The sequence below is a fragment of the Cyprinodon tularosa genome, unplaced genomic scaffold (genome assembly GCF_016077235.1).
Source record: "Cyprinodon tularosa strain WSP-4 unplaced genomic scaffold, ASM1607723v1 ctg256, whole genome shotgun sequence".
In the NCBI taxonomy this organism is placed as follows: domain Eukaryota; kingdom Metazoa; phylum Chordata; class Actinopteri; order Cyprinodontiformes; family Cyprinodontidae; genus Cyprinodon; species Cyprinodon tularosa.
The window spans coordinates 129,214-150,337 of record NW_024038950.1 but is presented as its reverse complement, the minus strand read 5'-3'; the positions used below and the strand labels follow the sequence as shown (position 1 = coordinate 150,337).

Sequence of the window (21,124 nt, the reverse complement as noted above, 5' to 3'; positions counted from 1 at the left end):
TTCGTTTTTTCCCCGTTTCCTTTTAATGTTAATAGAAAAGCATGTGGAATTTTTGAATAGCTCATTTGTCACACAAATAAAGATATCCACTGTTCATTTTTATCCCTAAAAAGTCCTTTTTGCTTCCTACAGAGTAAATCATGTCCTTTTCTGTCGGTTTGAACTCCCTGTGTTGCTTCAAACTGAAAGAAAATGTCAGTTGCCCTTTGCTCGCATTCTGGCACAGAAATGCTGCTCTTCTTTCCTTTGTTGGCGTTTTTACTGTTTACTTGCAGCTTTTCCTGGACTTAAAGTTTAGGTATTTTGTACATGTGCAAATAATTTCCCTGCACTACAGTGCTTAACTGTTTGCTTACATTAAACTTTACACCCGTCCGTCCCAACCCAAGGTAATTTCTGGATTTTACATTTCATTAGGTGCGCTTCCCAGCAGTAAACATTCACAGTTAACGGCGGTGTAAAGCTGCAGGGCTGTTAAAGCTGTTTGTTTGCAACAGATGGTCAGAAAGACACCTCAAACGTGGATGGGGACGTCTCGGCGAGCCCCAAGCCCATAAAGCCGGCGAAACCTGTGAGCTGTGCCCCGCTCCCCCCCAGAGAACCTCCTTCGAGGCAAGCAGGGATGCGGAGACCGGCCAACCGCCAGGACAGGCAAGCCGACTCGGATGCTGAGAGGTCCTGTGATGCGGGGCAAAAGCCAGACTCTTCCCCAGCAGCCAACGGGGATTCTTGGGTCCGCTTGAACAGGGTGCCGTCGTTCCAACGCCAAAAAGCTCCTCTGAAGGGAACACAAGCCAACCCAGAAGGTACAAAGAGCCTGCATTTCATTAAAATGTTCATTCATTATGACTAAATGAATCTATAAAAGCTGTTTTATAGAGAATATTATCCCATTTATCCCTTAAAGATAACAGATTACCTTCCCTGTGTTGTATGTGAGTAATGCTTTCATAATCTTATTTCTCATTATGTAACTATTTACTTACAACAACTTATAACTATTATAAGGGCACTAAAAGAAAATTAGGCCAAACTCTAATCCTAGATTTAAAAAGAAAAAAATAAATAAAAAAAAGGATTTCACATTTTTTGTAATCGTATAAGTAACAGTTTTTTTTAACATGCTTCTTCTGACTGGAGGTAATAATTGGGGCAGAGAAGTCAGAGTTCTGACATGGAGGGAGCTAAAGTTTAGGGCCATGGAAAGGAGGCCTTCCAGCCTTTACAGAGTTGTTGCTCACGCCCAAAAGAAAAATAGTCAAAATATCAGCGCAAAAAAAGCTAAAGGCTGGTCAAACGGTGTGAAGAGACAATGAAATCTAAACCTGGCATGGATATGAATAACTTGGAGCTCATCTGTTTAGGCTCCACCTCATCTGGTGCTTTCACGTTGTTGTCATTCCAACTGCTCAACATTTTTTCTTTACTTTACTGGAAAGCCAAAAGGAGGCTTTCCTCTTGGATGGAGTTGCGATGCCCCGCTGCTGTGAATTGAGGCTACATCACTATGCTGCTACCAACACATCTGGATGTAGGGACTCCTCTCCCGATGTGTAGGCTTGCATCACTTTGTTAATCACAAAGTTAACAGCTGGTCTGTGCCACATGTTTGATGATTGTTTAGGAGGTTCCTTGTTTTTTTTGTAAACAGTTTGAAGTTGTTGTTTTTTTTTTTTTGGCCCTGTAAGGTGGAGATTGTAGGTTCATCTTTCCTTCAGGTATTTCGTCTGTAAGTCTGGAGAACTTTGAAAATGGAGATTTGCAAAGACTGCTTTTATCTAACAGAGGGAATATACTCGAGAACTGCGATTAAGCTCCAAAGTATTCTGACCTGATTTAGATTTAAAATTAGTTTTAAGTTTGTGTCTTATGCAACATGACGGGCATCTCTTGGAAAATTTAAAAAAATGGTAAAATGAGCCTCAAATCAATAAAAAATATATGGAAGTAAAGGCTTTGCAAAAATACTAATACCATCTTTAATCATCAGAGCAAAAAATATTTAATGACAAAACATTATCAACACCTTGGAAATCATGCTTTTATTAGTTTTCATTTGTTTTAAACATATTTACTAAGAAGCTCCAAGGTTGTAATTATGATTTTCTGTTTTTGGTGGGTTGATTTCTTTGTGTGCATCAAAGATTTTGACTAGACTCTTTGCCTTGCACTACTGGTAACCCTGAAAAGGTAATTTGTTTATTTTCTGTATTTATTTTTGTTTGCATTTTTGATTTAATTTTAGTTTTAATTCTTTTCTTTGATTTTGTTATTGAGCGGCACCCTGCTAAGATAATTTTGTTCCACCTCATGTTTTTACTTGTGTGAAATGACAATACAAACCCATTGAGTCCTTGAAAAACAAAGACTCTATTTAGACTTGGCTCATTTGGACGTGGTAAACTTTCTTTGTTAAAGTCGAGGGTGAAATAAGCAGAGACAAGTTAAGATAATTAGCAAACCAATAGAAATGTATGCCTGTCATATTGCATTGGCCTTATCTTAATGGTGTAACGCAAGATAACCTCTTCAAAATAAAAGCACTTATAAATAAGTTACAAATATTTATCCATTTACAGACAACCACTTTTTTTTCTCATTTTTTATTTTTTTGCAGCCTTTGCAATATTTCTCATTTATCTAGCCTTTTGATTGGTTGGACGATTGCTTGATTTCTTCTCATTTAATTTGCAAGGAGACCTCCCAAAACTGCAAAGTGCGCCAAAGCTGCAGGTGTATTTATTTATTTTTTCTGAGCACAAAAAGCCAAAAGCTATGAAGCTTTTTTTGCGGTTTTCACCCTCATGGTTTAATTGAACCTTTGCCTCTTATCAGCGGTGTAGCTCATATCATCATCCCTGTCAGGAAGTGAAATAAGCTCTGACGCGTCTGCTGTACATATCAAACTACTTCTTTTTTTATTGTCTGCTGATTTCCACGCTTACAGACGATTTGTGTTGTTTTTGTGTTCTCTCTTAGGACCTTCTGATGGTTTGGTCAGAACAAAGTCTGCAGACAAACATCCCATTTGTCGACCCCCTATCAGGCCCCCGGAGCCCCCCTCCAGAAGCCCCGCTCCACAAAAGGTCCCAGTAGCAGCCAGCAGTGAGAGCACACCTACATCCTAGTGAGTACCTTCACTAAATCCCCGCCCTCATGCTTTCATGTTAATTAAAAACAGGAGTCTCAGAAAACTTCAACTCTAGACTTAAAATCGTTAGCATGAAAAGCTTGATGGAGCACACATTAAACTCACCTACATGGAAGTTCTGGTTTTGCAGAATCAAAACATTTCAAAGATTTTTTTCATTATCTAGATCTAAAAACAACGGTATCCTTTTTTAAACTGGATTTACATTTTGGAGAGAATGTTTAATAACCACAGTGTATGTATGCATATTTACTAAAATATTTAGAGTCAATTTATTTGAGCAGTTTATCGTACTTATTATGTTTTCCATGTTACTTTCATAAATATTGTTTGAATATTCTAATATTCTATTTTATGATTAAGGTATAAAGAGGAGTCTTTTTCCTCTTCAATAATGCCAAAAAAGTCTGGAAACGTTCAAACTATGAAAACAAAGCTGAATTATGACCACAAGTTTAGTGCAGGTAATTGATTGCTTTGGTCAGTTAAGGGTAACTAAGGGTTTGTTTTTTGTTTCTTTGTTTTCAAAGAAAGATGTTTTCAAAAGAACTTCATGCCACCTGTAAAGTACAGTGATGGATCTGTGATACTGTGGGCCTTTTTTAAGATTAGAGAAACCCTGCTGAAAACCTTTTTTAGACATTTTAGATAAAAAACAACAACAAAAAAACTGATGTCCTTTGGCTATAAAAATGAAAATGCATAGATTAATACATTAAAACCTGATCAAACATTAAATGAAAAACTCCGTCTGTATTATATGATCTAAAACATGGGGCCAAATCAAAGGAAAAAAGGTTCCTTGCACATAAACAAATAATTTCTTAAAGGTATAGTGGAGGAGGTTCTTTTTTTCTTGTGGATGAGCGAAATAAGTGCTCCTCCTAATTGTCAATCGTTCTGGTGATATGTTTACGTAAGGCCGTCCTATGTGCTCGTCCCCATTTTCATTTACCGGTGGTGAGTCTGACATAGTGAAAAAATCGCAAATCTTCTTTTGGAAAGCTTGTTTGAGCAATACATACAGTGACTTCTAAACAGAGGGTGCACAAGGAGAAATGAGCTTGTTCATGCTCTCGCACGTATTCAATATGCGTTCCCTCTCGGGAGTGGGTACAGGGTTGTGCATGTGCATTTTTTCAAGTGGAGAGTGCGAGACTCTTAAAAAATTCTGGAAAATCCCCATTTATATCTTTAAGATGACTATTATGATTAATGGCCCTAATAATGAGATTCACTCAGTTTTTTTTAGAGTTAATACTTTTTTAAATTGCAGGGATTTTTTTCCCATCAAAGTTGGAATTGTTTAAAATAATCAGTTTGGAATCATTTTCCTGCAATAAAATTTGGATTTAATTTTTTTCTTGTTTGCAAGGGATGTTAAATGGACCTTAATAAATAATATATTTTTAGACCTCTTCCCACCATTTGTCCCCTTAAACACGGCATTACTGTAGATACTTTCTTATCTTCTGGATATAAGATTTTATATCAGGAGGTTCCCACTGTTCTGCACCCGCACATTTTATTTTTTTCTGTCGCTCTGCTTCAGTCTCTAACACGCCATCTCCCTTTTGTTTTCCAGTGTTGCATCAAAGACCAAATTTTTTGAGAATGCCTCCAGAAAAGTTGTCAGGTTTGTAAAAAATAAAATAAAATAAAAAACCTTTTCTTTCAATTTTATAAGTCACTTGCCCTAGCAGATATATGTTTCTTGTTGATTTCACTGTATCTATGTTTGTCAAGGATTTGAATTCCTATTATATGCATCAGCACTAAGATTTTAAGTCATTTAACTAAGTGCATAAATGCTAATTGCCCCATATTATCAGGATTTTCCATGCTAGGGGCTGTTGTTTAGAGCATAAAATCTGTCTTCATTCTGGACTTATTTAGATGCCCAGACTCCCACGTGATAGGAGTGTGCGTGTCGGTTTGATATCCTAATGGGAGATTAAAACTGATTGCACACCAGCCCCTTGAGACCTTCTATAACTGCAGAGGTCTATGTAGGTCCAGATTGCAGATTTCAAATTAGGACTCGGCTTCTCAGGGAAAGAATAAAATTAAGTTAAAGCTCTGTTAAGCAGTGTTTTCTCTGAGTTAATGACTTAGGCCTGGTGTGCGTGTGAAACGGCATAACACTTTAGGTAGTTTTATGTGCATTGTAAGTGTTCCCTTACACATGGGTCCTTTGATTTTTTTTTTTTTCTTTTCCCTTTTTTTTGACTCATGCAAGATCCCTTTGCTCATGATGTAGTGGAGTCTGTGTGATGTGGAAATGGACACATCTGCTCTTTTATGATTTGCATGGCTGAGCCAATTCAAGGCCCCTGCTGTCTGCCCAGTGCAGGCACCGATGCATGCTGTAAACGAAGAATGTGGGAGTTTTATCAAAGAGAGCCCATGTCTTTGGTGTTCTTTCAATGGTATTCCCCTTAATTAGGTTGTCTAAAGATTACGCGAACCTTTCCCCCGCGAAAAAAATGTAGCATAGGCTCGATTAAGTTCTGATTTTAGACGACGGATATGCAGATGGTGTCAGAAATCTCTTTCTACCTAAACGAAATTTTCTTTGCTGAAAACTGTACCTTTCAAATGTTTTTTTTTTTTCTGCTTCTTTACTTTAGTCCTCCAAATTCTCCACCATCATCATCAAAGACAAATGTGAAAAAAGAGGTGAGTTTTCCACAGATTTTCATTCGCGTCCACTGATGGGCTGGCATAAAATTTATATGGCATTGTTTTCATCGTATTTTTGATTTCTTTTTATTTGCCATAAATGCAATAAAACAAATTTGAATCTATTTTCATCACACTGGAAAAAATCTAAATCTAGATAAGTAATTTTTTCTTAAAATAAGTGCACTTGTTCTTAGATTGAGGAGGTAAAAGAGACATTTTGACAATAGAACAAGACAATTTACACTTAAAATAAAAAAAACACAATTGTATTTCCTTATTTCAAGTTCATATTATCTAATTATTTTATTTTAAGAGTAAAAATACTAATTCCATTGCCAAACTTTCATTCTCATCTCATTTACCTACTCAAATTAAGGGTAAATAAACTTAATTTAAGACATTTTTACTTATTTCTAGATCGTTTTTCCAGTGAGCTTATACTGTCAAGAATATCCCATTCTTCAGAGCTTGTATTACCAAATTCGGGGTTCCTAATCAACCAGTATGAGATGATGGGATCCTTCACAGAAATAATAAATTTTGATACTAAAGTACCGCAATATATAAAATCATCACTCAAAGGACAAAACCAAATAGTTTAATTGTTGATGGCATTCGGTTTAAGAGTCAATTCTGGTGCTATTTTGTGGGTCAGAAGCTGTAAGGTTTTTAAAGCATTTTCGTTTTCCGCGGGCTCCACTCAGCCTGGTTCTACTCCACCCATCCAATTTCCAAAGGTTTCACTGCTTTTTTCTTTCTCATTTAAAGCTTAATGTGCACAATATAAGTCTTTTCTATCACTTCAGAAATTGTGGAACAACATTAGTGACACAAGTTAATTTTAACTAATTGATTAGCCTGGTAAGCAGCCTTAGTAATGCTTTCCAATCGATCAATCAGTCGATTGATCTATTGATCCTTTTTCCTTTTTTAGCCGTCTGAAGTCCAGGGGTCACTGATCAATTTTATTTAATGGTTACCAATGACAACCAGTGTGTAGAAAACAAAAAAACTGTTTAACAGGCATAAAATCCATCTGCTGGTGAGTGAGGTAGAGAGTTGGATAGTTATGCTTGTTAGCAAAAGTGGTGGCGTGAGTAAATAAAAAGAAATAGGAACTGAGACAGAGTGTGATATCGACTGAATATATTAACAAAGACGTCCAAGACCAGGCATCCAATCGCGCTTCTTCCAGCCTGTATTATCTAAGCTTTATGAATAAATTAACTAAATTATTTAGTTCCTAAAAGTTGCTTCAGGCAAAGAGTTAATAAATTGTTGACTATGTGTAACAGCTGTGGGGGAATTTGAATTGGCAGAGTGGAAAAAGGAATCAGAGAGTGATTAAAAGCTTTTATTACTTAATAAAGTGAAGAGCCAAAAATGTGGATAAGCTATCCATGCAGCTATCTATGAGTTTTAATATGGCTAAAAATGGCCTATTATACGTAGATGTTTCCGATTATCTTGGGCTTCAATAAACTGCGGCTTTTGAATTTTTCACCCATATTATATAATTAGTGCCCCTAAGTTTTAATCCATACCATTAAATGCTGATAAACAGGAGGTGAGTGCGTGAATCTGGTGCGTGAAACATTCGGCCCCATTCAGCCCATAGATCTGGGCACAATGATGTATGAAGTCTGATCAGCTGATAAACTAGTCATTATCATGGGACAGGAAATCTTGACGATCCCTGAAACGGCATCAGGATTCACCCGAGCACAGTTTCGCACGACTGTCACAGCGATATTAAAATGTTTACAGCAATCATTGTAAATGCCTCACACACCTTGTTACATTTATGTGTGTATTTGTGATACGACTCAACATGTTACCCTTTGGAAAGAGCGCTGATGGTGAGAAAACATTTTATTATGTGCTTTTGATTTATTCAGACCTTATCAATATGACAGGTCCTCAACGTCTCAGTGGTTCAGTGCTAGCATGAGCTAAACTTCGATATTGGACGATTATGATGACGTCAATCTATGATGTTTTATTTAAAGTGATACTGAGTCTGAGGGGAATTAATCTGTCCTCCATTATTCTCCTCGCCGTCTCTGTAGCAGTTTTCCCATTTTCTTCAAAATATGTCCACGCAGGGGTCACAGGTGGCCTGAGGGGGATGCACCTTTTCACGCAGTTTGCTTTGGATTTATCTCAACCTTTGCGTTAGGTCTGGAACGATTAATCATGATTAATTAATTATTCAAATAATCGTCTAGTAATTTAAGGCTGGTTTATACTCAGAAACCAGGACATCCGCTTTTGTGTCGCAGTCTATGCAGATATGCCCCCCCTTCCGCAGACACTCTGGTGCACCTCTCCAAAATTGTAGGTGACCACAGACAGCTCAGCAAAAAGGAGGGCTCTGATTGGTCAAACCTACATCCACTCCACACTATGGGCCGGATTTATCAATTTTGCGTGCAGTTATTTGCGCTCGCAAACTGGAATTTTTCGCGAGGGGCTGAACCATGGTTTGCGAGTGATTTAACAAGAGCGATTGCGTAACTGGTGGCAGGTGCAAAACTGTTGGAGACGCCCTATTTAAATGATGGTTTTGCGCGTTTTGTGGTTTGTATTCCCTAAGGTGATATGTGGCTGAATTTCTACTTCACTGCAGAACACCCCCCCCAAAAAACTGGTGTTTTGTATTGGCCTGTAGAAAAATGCACATACCAAATAGCTCACAAGAAGTGACTGTGGATGAGATTACTGCGCATACGCATCCCCGCAGCATTGGCATGTTGCTCCACAGGCGCAGGAGGGAGGTCGGGGTTCTCCGGTAGGGCTTCAGGGCGACATGGCATTTAGAACGTCGGACAGCACTTCTGAAAAACGAGATTGGGAGATCCCAGCTCTCGCTGCAACCGTGCGCTGGAATGACCCAGATGCAAAAAAGTGCAATGTTGCAAGGAGTTTTGTGATATCTGGTATTGCGTGGGTCCTCCTTGTGGCTGGCTCCAAATCCATTCGGAGTTCCCCCAACAGCTCCAAAATGGCAATGCTGGATAAATGATATGTTTTGATGATCGTTTCCTCGTTCATTCCAAAAATATTCACACGGAGTGAAAAAATGCGTTCTCTGCGTCTCCCTTTTCATTTCGATGTCTCCTTCTTGCGACAATAACCGCTGCCATGTGTGCGCAATTACGCATACAGACCATTTGCACCTTCTTTTGAAACGTGTTAAATACAGATTCAGATACCGTTAGAAAAATTGCTTTCAGGTTTAATAAATCACTTTGCGAGTGCTAAATTAATATATTTACATGTTCTCCTCCCACAAGACGCACTTTTGCGTGTAAACGCCCCATATTGCATATTCATTGCAGAAAAAGTACTAAATGGATAAGAGACGCTATTTAGCACGTTTTAAAGACCAAATCCTTTTAGCACGCTGTTGATAGATCAGTTTGTATATTTTTTAAGCGTGCGCAGTGAAATATCTCACGTTTTTATACACGCAAACCTTTGATAGATCCGGCCCTATGTGTATTTTTTTTGTTTGGTACCTTACTGGCTTGTTTTGTTTTTACGACCGCCATTGTGGAAAACGACCAGCTAGAAGAGCAAGGTGCGTGAGGATCCTCGCTCTTTTTCGCCCTCATGTCCCTCCATTGTCGCACAAACTTCCCCTATGCGTTTTTCCACTTCCTCACCTCCTCGGCCGTATCTAGACCCACAGCTAGTTCCTGATTGTCCCTCTTGCGTTGTGGCATGGAATAACATAGCGCAGACCACCCTTCAATATTGGGCATAAATCAAAAATATCTGCGTCATACCTGCGACAAACTCACTGCGACACGCTGCTGCGGGAGTATAACCAGCCCTTTAGTAATCTATTAATCGTTAACTGGAGTATAGAGACTAAAATGCCTTTAGCTGACAGAGGAACCCACTTAGAGCAGTAACTATAGCAAAAAATGTGGAAAAGATATTGATATTTTTAATTTAAGATAACAAAAACCTTTTCGTCTGTCAAAATGCTCTATCCAGAACTCCTCAAGTGGAAAAGTTTTCATTTCACCTGGTTTAACTTTGCAAAAAAATTCTTTCCATCAATTAATAAAAAAAATTATCAACACATCAGCCCTACTTTGCATGGAAAGGGACTTGCGTAAATTTAAAAAGCTCGATATGAGACCTCCGGGGAACACAAAATATTGTGTTTATTGTTGACTTGCTAACTTTCATTGCGTGTTTAGTTAAACGACAGAGAAGCTATCTGGGTTTGTTACAAACATGTCACACCAGAATTGGATTAAAAGCATGAAAGGTGGTGTCCCTCTCTTATATAAGTGTTTTGTTTTTTTGTTTTTTTACTGGTGGACAAATTTACAAACAGGCTGTTTTTTTTTCTATGTATTCCCTTTTATAAGCAGGGGGGGATTCCCTTCCTTTAGCCATGAACAACAGCTGACAGTTGAATCACACCTCCACAGGAACAGGTTAAAAAGAGTGAGAGCTACTTCACATACAACCGGATAAAGCTCCTCGCTGCCACCAACATGTCAATAAAAGGAGTTTAAAGTGCAAAAGCGGTAGTACGCAAAGTCCTAGTGGTTTGGGGACTTTGAAACCAGCTCATGCTTAGTTAAACCACTGTTAATGTGGTTTGTGGCAATCTGAGTCGCTCTCTGTAATGTCTGCAGTTGAAGCCACCACTACTGATAAAGACTGGTTTGAAACGTGGCGAGAAAAGATCCCTTGACACATGTTTGTGCTTTTTCTGTTTTTAACTTTAAAAAAGGAATATCCTCTCCGTATGCTGCAAAGCAATCATTATACATGAAGTGATGTATTTATTGCCCAGCCATGCTTTAGTCCTACCAAGAGTGTCTTTTTATCTCATAATCTGCAAAACATACAGCCTTCTGTTCATACTTGAGACATGTCTGTTTTGTTTCCCCCAGAACTGAAGTTAAAAATGTGGAACGGTGGAGAACCTCGACACATAGCTGCACAGCGGGCAGAGGAGAGTCCCTGCTGAGAAAATTTGATTGTAAGAGAAAGTAACTTCTGTCAGAGCTCAATGGATTTGCTTGGGTTCCAGTTGAATATCAGAGGTGTGAGTGGTGTTGTAAGGAAACACTGTTGGCAGAACAACAGCCTCCGTTTGGTCGTCATTCTCCACAAGTGTCGAGTTGTTCATCCCATTTACTCCTTTTCACAGTTGTGATTCGCTTTAATTCCTTTTTTTCCCCCCGCTGTTACTTGTATAAAGTAGCCACATATGACTTGCAATGCTAACAGTCGGTCTTAGCAGTGTGAAGTAGCTGATCCGAACACGTGATCTAAACCGTAGTCAATTAGTAATGTAATGTATTATTTTATATGTTTTATAAAATTATAAATCAAAGTTATTTGGTGCGATTTTAGGCGAGAAAGTTAATTTTCTCTTTTTTCGTCAGTATTAAAACATGCATCATTGAAAGGGCAATAATGAGAAACCTTTTAACTTCTGGCTCAAAGCTGGGGAAAAATTCTGTTTTAAATCTAATTAATCGAGAAGCTATGATGGGTTTTTTTTGTTTTACTGACAGTTTTATAGAAAAACTGGGTACCCTGTGTGTATTTTCTAACTTCTTACCTGCTTTAGGTATGTCAGGTTGTGGGGGAGACTCCCCAAAATGTTTCTTTTACGTGAAATGATTAGAATTACATCCAATGTAATCATGCAGAATGTGAGTTTGTGAGAAAAGCACTCCAATGTCTTATTGTTTCTGTTCTTAATGTTTACTTCATTTGTTTTTTGATGACTCGAATTGAAATTGTTTTTAGAAAATAAAGTATGAACAGAGAAGGATCTTCAAATGACTCAGAGGTACAGTTTATTTTTCTGAAGAGCTGTTTCATCATGTGCTGATGTCTTTGCTGAAAGGTCCACTTGTCCTTTCACTTGATTCCCTCACAACCTCTACGTCGTTTATCAGTTAGGCTGCTTTTCAGATTTGCCAGGCTCAGTTTAGCTCAAGTCATTTTCAGTCTTTACAGGCCTGTAAAATAATGTGGTAGACCCATTTCCCACATGTGCAAGCCATCTTGGAAGTATTTTTGCTTTTGCTGGTAGGGAGAGATATACTTGCTGAGGTTTGAAAAAAAACAGCCATTTATTTATTTTTCATAGTGTGATTTTTAGTGTCGCTTCAAATGAGACACTTAACAAAGTTATAGCTGTTTTGGTTTGGCCACAAATAAGCCTAGAATCTTTGCTTATATGGGCCACATTTGTGAGTAAAAATATGATGAAGTAAATAATATAGCTTTAAAAGCTTTAGATTGAATTAATGTTTTCCTGTTGTTGTGAATTTCTATTTAGAGTATATTTAATCTGTAAAAAGCTTGAGTTATTCAAAAAGGTGTTAATGCCAAACCCTCTAATAAGTTTTCCTGTTAAAAACTGATAAATGTATTGAAACAAAATGTTTAACAGCATTATTTAAACAATAAAAATTAGGAAAGTTTCAACTAATAAAGGTCAAGTTACACTCTTATATTAAATAATTACAGGAAGAAAAGCCTCAAACGATCTCTGTGTGATTAAATCATATGTTTTGTGTTACTATTTTGTCTAAAGACAGATAGCTGATCCAATTCTCTTCTTGCATAAGTTGAATTCTTTTGTTTAACATGCCTAGACAGTGGAAGATTCCCTTTTACTGCTTTGGAGAGAGGTAGTCCCATAGCCTCACTCTTCCACCACCTTACTTCACAGTTAAGTCTATTGAAACATTATTAATTATTATTGGGGATATAATTTTCTCAGCTCTCTTTGATTCTCTGACTTGGATAATAACTGGAAAAACAACTTGTATTACCATATTACTCATTTTTAATTTTAACATAATTTAACATTAATGATAACTTGTGAAAGATTCAGGTTGCCAGACTGGATTAGTCTAAAAAACCTGAATCTGTCTGCTAACAATGCTTTTGGCCTTTAAGTACCGCACAGTACAGAAACTCATGCAAACACACTAAATGATGCAGATTTCTTGCTACTTTTGGAAATAAAATGTGGTAGCCTCTTCTTTAGGCCATAAAAATAGATGGCTGTGTTCACAGAGACTGCCAGTGCCAACATGCTTGCACGCTCATCATTACAATGACGATTTTGAGACTGAATTTATGTCCATCCCGCCTTTAATGGCTTTTGGTGGCGCCAGAGTGAAAAAGGGATTACGAGTGTAATGTCTTTATCCTTTGGGGTAAAACAATAAATCTGAATGAGTTTATCAGTAGAACATCGAAATAGAGGATCTTTTATCTGGGCCCAAGGCAGAGCTGCTCACACAGGACACCTGGTTGTACAGACCAACTGGAACAAAGATCCTCCCAAAGCATCCAGCCAGCTTTGAGCTGTTCATGTGGCTTCACGAGGTGTTGACTGTTCAAAGCGTAAAATTAGACAGGGAAACCAGCAGCACACTACTTTACAGCCTCATTCTGCATCAGTCTGCTCAAAGATCCTGCCTGCATTCAGGTTTTGGATTTATTTTGGTATCCACTCCTCCTCCACATTCCAGACTCCACTGCCAACGCAAGCCTGATATCCTTCCCTTCCTTACCTCGCCACTGAACTGGGTAAAGTGAATGCGCATTTAGTGCATTTAGCAAATGTGGCTATCAGAAAGGAGCACATGCTAAGCTGGTGATATAAAAACATTGATTGAAACAGCTTAATTATTCTCACGGGGTCAGTGTTTATCAATAAACACCCAATAAATTAGATTCACTAAACATTTAGTTAGCCGCAAAAATATTCACACCCCATGAATAATCTTTTTGGGTCCTTTCAATTTGTTACTAAAACAATGTATCCTAGAACCACCTTTTTAGCACATCTCTAACAGCGTTGCAAATCTAGAAAGATGCTAATTGTAAAACAGGCACAGCTCAGCAAAACCAGATGCTTCCAGCTCAATGTTTTATGGTTAGGAGGGTGTAGTCAGGGTTGTGTGTAAATCAAATGGGTCTCATCTGACGAGAACACCTTCCTTACTGTTTTTTGTGTGTGTTTTTTTGCAGAATTCAAACTTCTTATTTATTTTAGAAATAACTTTATTCTTGCAGCCCTCTCATAAAGCCAACATGTTTTTTCACTGAACAGCTGTCCTGTGGACAGATTAGCCCAACTGGGCTCTGGGTCTCTCAGATGATGGTGTAAAAATGTTAAACAACTTTATCTCTGACTTGTCTGCTGTGTTTGCTGCTCTTTATAATACTCTATGGCCATTAAAGAACAGCTAAAGGGAATTATGCTGTGGTGAAATTACAGACAGGTGCACTCTATTCACTAATGCAGCGGCTTCTGGATTTTAATGGCTCGTGAAATGGATCTACTTTTACAGTTTGGATTGAGTGGAAAAGCTTCCAGATGAAAACATACAAAGAGTCCACATTTAGAGACCAACTTCTTTTAATTGACTTCAGGTTGTGATGCAACTTTACGTTTTAGAAAAGAAACATGCTGAAAAACACAGGTCACAAAGGATATAAATCATACAAGAGCTTTCTTTGGAAAGTGTATGAACACCAGAACACGATAAAGTCATCAATATATACATTTACTAAAGCATTTACAAAGAGCTTTGTCAGAATGCAGTACAGTGGGCAGTTCCCAACTATTAAAAATACGAACCCTCCTCCCTCCCCGACTGATAAAACCATATTTGTATTAAAGGTTTCCACATGCATTCCCAGGCGCTTGTTTGTAATACACAGTTTATGCCTCCATTTCCGCCTGCATTACACATGACAAAGCTAAAACAGCATTAAAAGCAAATTTATGACAGCTATTTGTTGCAAAAATCCTAACAATATAGTGCATCCAGGAAATTCTGTAATCGGTCCATTTCTGTTGCTTCGGTTCTGGCATCTTTCCATTTGACGCCATTTTTATAAAAAAAAACAACAACACATGTTTCAAAAGAATCCTCATCAGGTTTCTCTCATGTAGGCATAACATTAAATCAGACCTTTAATGAAAAGAACACATTTGTTTGGGACAGATATTTTAATAAAACAACCATTTACTTCGACAATTCAGTGAATCTAACCCCAAAACAAAAGGTAAAACTTTGTCATTCTCACCTCTGGACATTCTTCATAAGAACGTGTTCTCATGAATATCTGGTATTGAGAACAATGAAGACACAACCAGTAAGAGCACAATAAATAGATTACTGGACGGATACTGTATGGATGTCTGAGCGTCCATAAAGCTAAAAGTTACAGAAATGCTTATAAAAACACATAAGGCATGCACGACTAGCTTAGAAAATTTAAAGTGGAACTGAAAAGTGTTTCATTTACAGGGTCCTGGTTTTAGAACACTAAAAACTGCAAAATAAGCTGAAACATTGACGTTATAGAGTACTTATGACCTGTTATACATGTGGGTTGATAAATGAAAGCAGTTAAGCTGGATATATTTGCCCACCTTGGATTGTAATCCTATTTTTTTCAGCATAAAGTTGCACAGCAGTAAATAAGAATATAATTTAAAAAAAAGTCTCATTTATGCCAGTAATTAGGTCTCCACGGTGAAGTTTGTATTGATTCATGCTTTTAGATGTTTCGTTGGCTCAATTTTCCTTCCACTGTATTTTCCATCAGTGTACTTCATGGCAATAATATAAGACTTTCCTTTTTTGTTAATTGAATTTTCTACAAAAAGAAAGAAAAGAAGCTGTACTGTAACTCTAGAAGATAAAAACTACAATAATGGTTTTGAATTTTAAAAAGAATGACTTATATAAATACATACTTCAGTTAAATTTCTACTGAGATTTACTTTGACCGAGTTGTATGTACAAAATGCCTTGTCAGTCACTGCTTGAGTTGCTTTTAGATAAAACAAAATATGAAACCTTGTATGCATTTGATTGGCCATTTTCTGTTTAAGTTGAGCATTTGGGATGGCTTATCTTAAAGGCATTCCACTCATTCCATCTATCAGTTTTCATCCCCAGAGGTTCAGCTGCACTGGTCAAGGTCCCTCATACTCTCCATCTGAGAGCTTCCAGCTTCAGCTTGGTTTTGGCTTTAGATCAGTTACCCCAGCTGAGGCCTCAACAGCAACATTTCAGATCCATGCCTGTTCTAATTCACCACGTATCTGTGCTGGATGCAACACTTTTAACGTTTTTTTATCACAGCACTGATTGTAAAGGTGTGTGCACATTGTTCTGTAACAATTCTTATCACTTTGTTTTACCCTTTTATATTTTGTTCATTACTTTTTGTTTAGTTCTTGCTGTGTCATGATCTACTAAAAATATCTACTGTTTACTGACAGACTGACTGCAGAAAAAAAACAAACAAAAAGTTTCAGTTGCAGCAACGGCTGCATCGTAATTTGTGTAAAAAGGCACAACTTATTGGAAAGGTAGGTCTAATCAATTCAATAACATATTCCACAGATTTCAAACAGATGGCATCAATAACCATTTTATTTTCCTTTTTGTAAACATGTTCTGGGATAAAAGAAAAACAACCAGTAAGAGCTAAAAAAAATCTACAAACTACCTCAAAAACAGTTACCAGGGTGGATTTGTTTTGGTCTTTTGGGAGCAGCAGCTAAATCAAGCTGTGTCAGAGGATAATTATTTCATTATAGTGCAAAATTGAGCAGCTTATGTCTAATATTTTCCTTCATTACTTTATTCTAAAGATCAGAGAGGTTGATTGCATAAAGGTGTAATACATGTAAGTTTTTTTTTTCTTTTTAAGTTTATGGGAGTTCAGCTAAAAGACCAAGTTGTATGCTTGCCGACCTAAAAACAAGAGTAAACAAAACATTTTACAACCTGACATTCATTTATGTCTCATATGCTGTGGTGAAGGCCACCTAAACTATAGATAAATTGGGGAGCAATCTGCAAATCCAGATTGTTAAAGAAATTGCCCTTTAAGGGGTAAACAAATAAATCTGCAATAAACACCCGTCTGTTGGTACGTTGGGATTGGCCAGGCATACGCACAGTTTCCTAAATCCCAGGGTTCTTCAATCATTCCTCAACCCAAATCCACACCAGCTTTTAATGAATGAGACTCATTATGACAACAGCTGGGATGCTACTCTGAATATTTTAACACATCAAACATGTTTTTTAACAGTCTTGGGTTTCAAAGAATGTCTTACATATTTTTTCAATTTTGCTGAACCCTACTTAAGGTACTGGAAAAAAATCCAAGCCAAAAACCATGAAGCACTGCGTTTCCCCCACCCTGACCATTTACAACAGCGTTTTCAGATGATTAAAGCGAATTTCAGAATAACTGTAAACAACAGTATACTTTTAATGTCCCATGTTGGGTACAAACTAAAAAGCATAATAGCTGCTGAATGGGCTCATATTCTTGTTATGTTCTCATTTAGTTAGCTTATCAAAAATAATACCAATATTTACTGAGTGATGTCAGACACTGAGGTATTGCTCCTAAAATTAGGCAGGAATGTCTTATTTACCAGCAGGAACTTTTTAAATCAGCAATATGAACTGTTATAGCATAGTTATTTTTATCGTCTCCTTTAGTGGTTTTCTTTAGTGCAAATAAAATGTATTCAATTTTTAGAAAATGCACCATCAAGGCTTTCTATTCTATTGAAGGACTCAACTCTTGAGCCAGTCCTATACACTGGTGTTAAAATACTTTTGACCGCTCTGGTAGATTTAAGACTTATGTTAAACATTGCTGTAAAGATGTTATGCAACACTCTTCATACTTATTAATACTCCTGGTAAAGACATGTAAAGATCATTGAAATCAATTTCAAGTAGCATACACTCAAAGTAAAAATATTTAGAATAATCTAAACTCTAATTATAGAACATTATTTCAAAGGCCTGTTTCATAGTGTATGTTAAAAATGGAAAAAAGGCAACTTCATATGTGAAGCCCAAATGTTTTATTTTTTATTTTTGCTACATTAATTAAATAAGTCACTCATATCTCCGCAGTTATTGAGCCTAAATGCAAACTTTTTGGACTTATGTAAAGCAAAGACGTAAAGTGTTAGTGTTTCTGTTTTATTTGTACCCTTTAGGAAACACCTCATTGTTTTTTTAACAAGACTCTGACCTCTGTCACAGTCTTGGTTTTGTTTTCTTTTGAGTATTCAGTTTTACCTCGTTCCATGTTTTCTAGTTTTAGTGGTATAATTCTTATTTTGTTGTATTTTCTGGTTATTTTCAGTTTCCAGGTTTTTATTTGTTGCCCTCTGCTGCCCTCTTGTGTTCTCCTTTTTCCCTAGCTCCTTTCCTTTTCTGCTCTGTTCACACCTGCTCCCAATCTGCTCGTCAGCCCTCTCTTTGTTTCAGTCTCCCATAAATACAATCTCTGTGCAGTTCTTGAGTGCTGGTTCCTCATCTAACTTCCTCCAACTCAGTCTCTCTGAGTATTCCTCGCCGTGATTGTTTTTCCCCTGATGTCTCCATGGTTTCTGGTTTGTTTGACTTTTTTCACGTTTGATTTTTGGATACCTGCCTCAGTTGTTTGTTAACACTTCATTAAATCCACAAGAAACTCACCTCTGCCTCCCTGCCTCTGCATTTCGGTCCTCTAGCCACAACCAAACCATGACAACCTCAACAACGGCAAATTTAGACTGAATCATTTCGAGGCTAACGGTCATAACCTCTGATGTCTCCTGATGACATCCGAATAAGACGTGACAGATCTCAAGAATAACAACCATGAACATGTGGGGCAAAAAAAAAAATCCTGTGTTTAAAATGCTGTAAAACCTAAAGTATTTGTGGAAAAGAAATGCTGACTTGTTTATTACGCGTTTATCCCTATCTAATGCAATAAAATTTAGGAAAAGGAAAGAAAAACAATGTGAAGTACTCTAAAGATGGTGAATCACAGATGGGAAGGGGATACCAATGAGTTTATTTGGAAGTAAGACGATCTAATGTGAGCCAAACAAGATCTGAAGTTTATGTTACTATTGTATTTAACAGATGTGAATGTCAGAAGAGCTCTAAAGCTCTTTAGAGCGGCATCTTAAGCTGACAAGGTCAACATAACAAGCAATAGTCAAATGGACCATTTGTTAATTAAAAAAAAAAGACTAATAATTTTGAATTGGCTAATATCTACCATCACTTCAACATGGCAAAAAAATAAAAGCTTATTCCAGACAAAAGTTTGTGTGAAACAAATGACAAAAATGTGCAATAACTGATCCTGTGTGTGTCTGTGTGTGTGTGTGGGGTGGGTGTGGGGGGTAGGGTCCGGGGGGGTTGTTATTTGCTATTAACATTGGTGGGTTCTACCAGGAATATTAAAACATTTCTTCACTGAGTCTTTAAGCATGTTAGTAACATAAATTGTATGTCAGAAATAAAAAAAGGAATCTTCTATTGTCAACAGAGGTTGCATGAGGTATAAGGAGCAAGTGTGGCACTTTAAAATAATTATTGGATTATGAACAAGGTTTTGATGGTTGGCTGCAACAAAAGAAGGTTGATTTGTTATTTTTATACATATTTTTTGCCTGGTATTAATGTTTGTATCATTTATAAACCAGTTTCCTGTTGGGATATATATTCTGATTCGTATTACTAGTAAAAAAGCTCAGTGTTGATGTTTTTTTTGTTTTTTTTTAACTTTGTGACTAATCTCATTTTAAAACAACCATCTGAAACAGCATATTTTCTCCATATGTAGAAGACGCAAACTCCAATTACAAACTGGTGAGCTGTCAGGAGATGAGGTTTTTCAGCTCGTTAGATAAAAGCCAGAACAGTTCAGAAAAAAAATATTATGTACAAAATGTGAAGCAAAAATACCCCCCCCAAAAAAAACCTTAACAGCGTTAACAGGACAGGCCTGAAAACAATCAGAGCGAAGATGTTGGGGAACAGTTCACAGCCTTTGTTAAAGTTCATGAAGGCGGCACTTAATTCATTTTTTTAGATGAAAAGAGAAAAAAACAAAACACTCCTTCTACTTGTGGAACAGGATGGGTTTGGCCAAACCTGCGAGGATCTTTGGAACATGCACAGAAATGATCTCCCCGATCATCTCAGGAAAGCTGACCTTGGTGTGAAGCGACTGAGCCTGAACAAACAGGTCAAAGGTAAATTGATGGAGCTTCTTTACGGTCTGAAAGAGAGGAAAGCACGCAACTGGTTATGTCATGTAAATGAAATTTACTAGGTGTGATTCATTTGAAGTTAGCAGATCCTGCTTGCTTTCACATGTTTTTCATGTGATTCCTTGGCATCTGCTGCCATAAAATCTCTTAATGATATTCAGTCACAGCTCTTTCCCCCTTTTTGTTTTTTATCGAGTATTTGCACCCATTCTTTTTCCTGAAGGACTTTGGTCTTACCATCTGAAGAGAGTCCAGGATCCTAGTCAGCTGGTAGAACCTTTGAGGACAGTTTGTGGTCATCTGGTAATTGATGAGGCGATCCAGTTCATTTATATAGGTGAGCCGCAGTTCGTCAAAGTATTTCTGGCTTTTCAAACCTTCCACCGGAACTGTAAAAAAATAAAACCAGACCCACAGGTTGCATTTCATCTACTGCATGAAGATCAAATAAAGAAATGCCTTCTCACAGGTTTCTTCTGTTTTCACTTTGCTTGTGGCAATGCTTCAATATTTCAGATCATCAAAAACATAAACATTTATGTATAATGCTGTTTTAATTCCTCTCAGAAATAAAATTAGGTGTGCACCTTTAAAAAGCTCCACTTTTGTCTCTTTGCTATTATTATTTTTCTACAAATCGTTAAGCTCATTGGGAGATCATTATTATTATTATTTTTTTTTTTGCTAAATCTGAGACGAAGGACGCTTTTCAGGTTTTGAAACACTGGGGGCTTTAGCCCAGGCCCTAAGTGGCTGTAAGGCCATTTCTAAGTATCCTAATTTAAATATAATAGAGGATATGTACCAGTTGTCAGCATCGGCTGGATTTGTATGACTGGTTAAGTGTCAAAGGTGTACAACTATTTTTTAATGCCATGGCCTGATCTTTAAAGTTTCCAAAAAATTTGTGCAAAACCGCATAATTAATGTAATTATTTTAATTTTGTTTTGTGCATGCAATAAGTGCATGGGGGTGACCTGCACTCATTACTCGCACGAATAATAATTTGAGCAAACGGGTTTGTTCCACCCTGTTGAAATTAATGTATCACATGTTCTACTGGCAGTTTGTGAGTGGCTGTAAAAAAAGATGAGGTTCCGAGCCATGTAGATGGAGGTGATTATAACAAGAATTATTAGAAAATAAAGTAATAGTAAAAATATATATA

At 37.2% G+C, this 21,124-nt stretch overlaps 2 protein-coding genes across 2 annotated transcripts in view; one reads left to right on the top strand and one right to left on the bottom strand.

Moving 5' to 3' along the window:
* Nucleotides 1–11,662, top strand: part of LOC119785690 (oligophrenin-1-like) — a 43,642-nt gene extending 31,980 nt beyond the window's left edge. The window contains exons 20-24 of the mRNA XM_038288458.1: nucleotides 498–806; nucleotides 2,980–3,127; nucleotides 4,737–4,787; nucleotides 5,782–5,830; nucleotides 10,759–11,662. Of these exons, the coding sequence (XP_038144386.1) occupies nucleotides 498–806; nucleotides 2,980–3,127; nucleotides 4,737–4,787; nucleotides 5,782–5,830; nucleotides 10,759–10,764 (563 nt within the window). The 3' untranslated portion in view covers nucleotides 10,765–11,662. The remainder of the gene's footprint in view (nucleotides 1–497; nucleotides 807–2,979; nucleotides 3,128–4,736; nucleotides 4,788–5,781; nucleotides 5,831–10,758) is intronic.
* A 6,448-nt stretch (nucleotides 11,663–18,110) lies between these two features.
* Nucleotides 18,111–21,124, bottom strand: part of LOC119785693 (androgen receptor-like) — a 51,825-nt gene continuing 48,811 nt past the window's right edge. The window contains exons 7-8 of the mRNA XM_038288460.1: nucleotides 20,193–20,344; nucleotides 18,111–19,963 (exon numbers count right to left, since the gene is read on the bottom strand). Coding sequence (XP_038144388.1) covers nucleotides 19,805–19,963; nucleotides 20,193–20,344 — 311 coding nt within the window. The 3' untranslated portion in view covers nucleotides 18,111–19,804. The remainder of the gene's footprint in view (nucleotides 19,964–20,192; nucleotides 20,345–21,124) is intronic.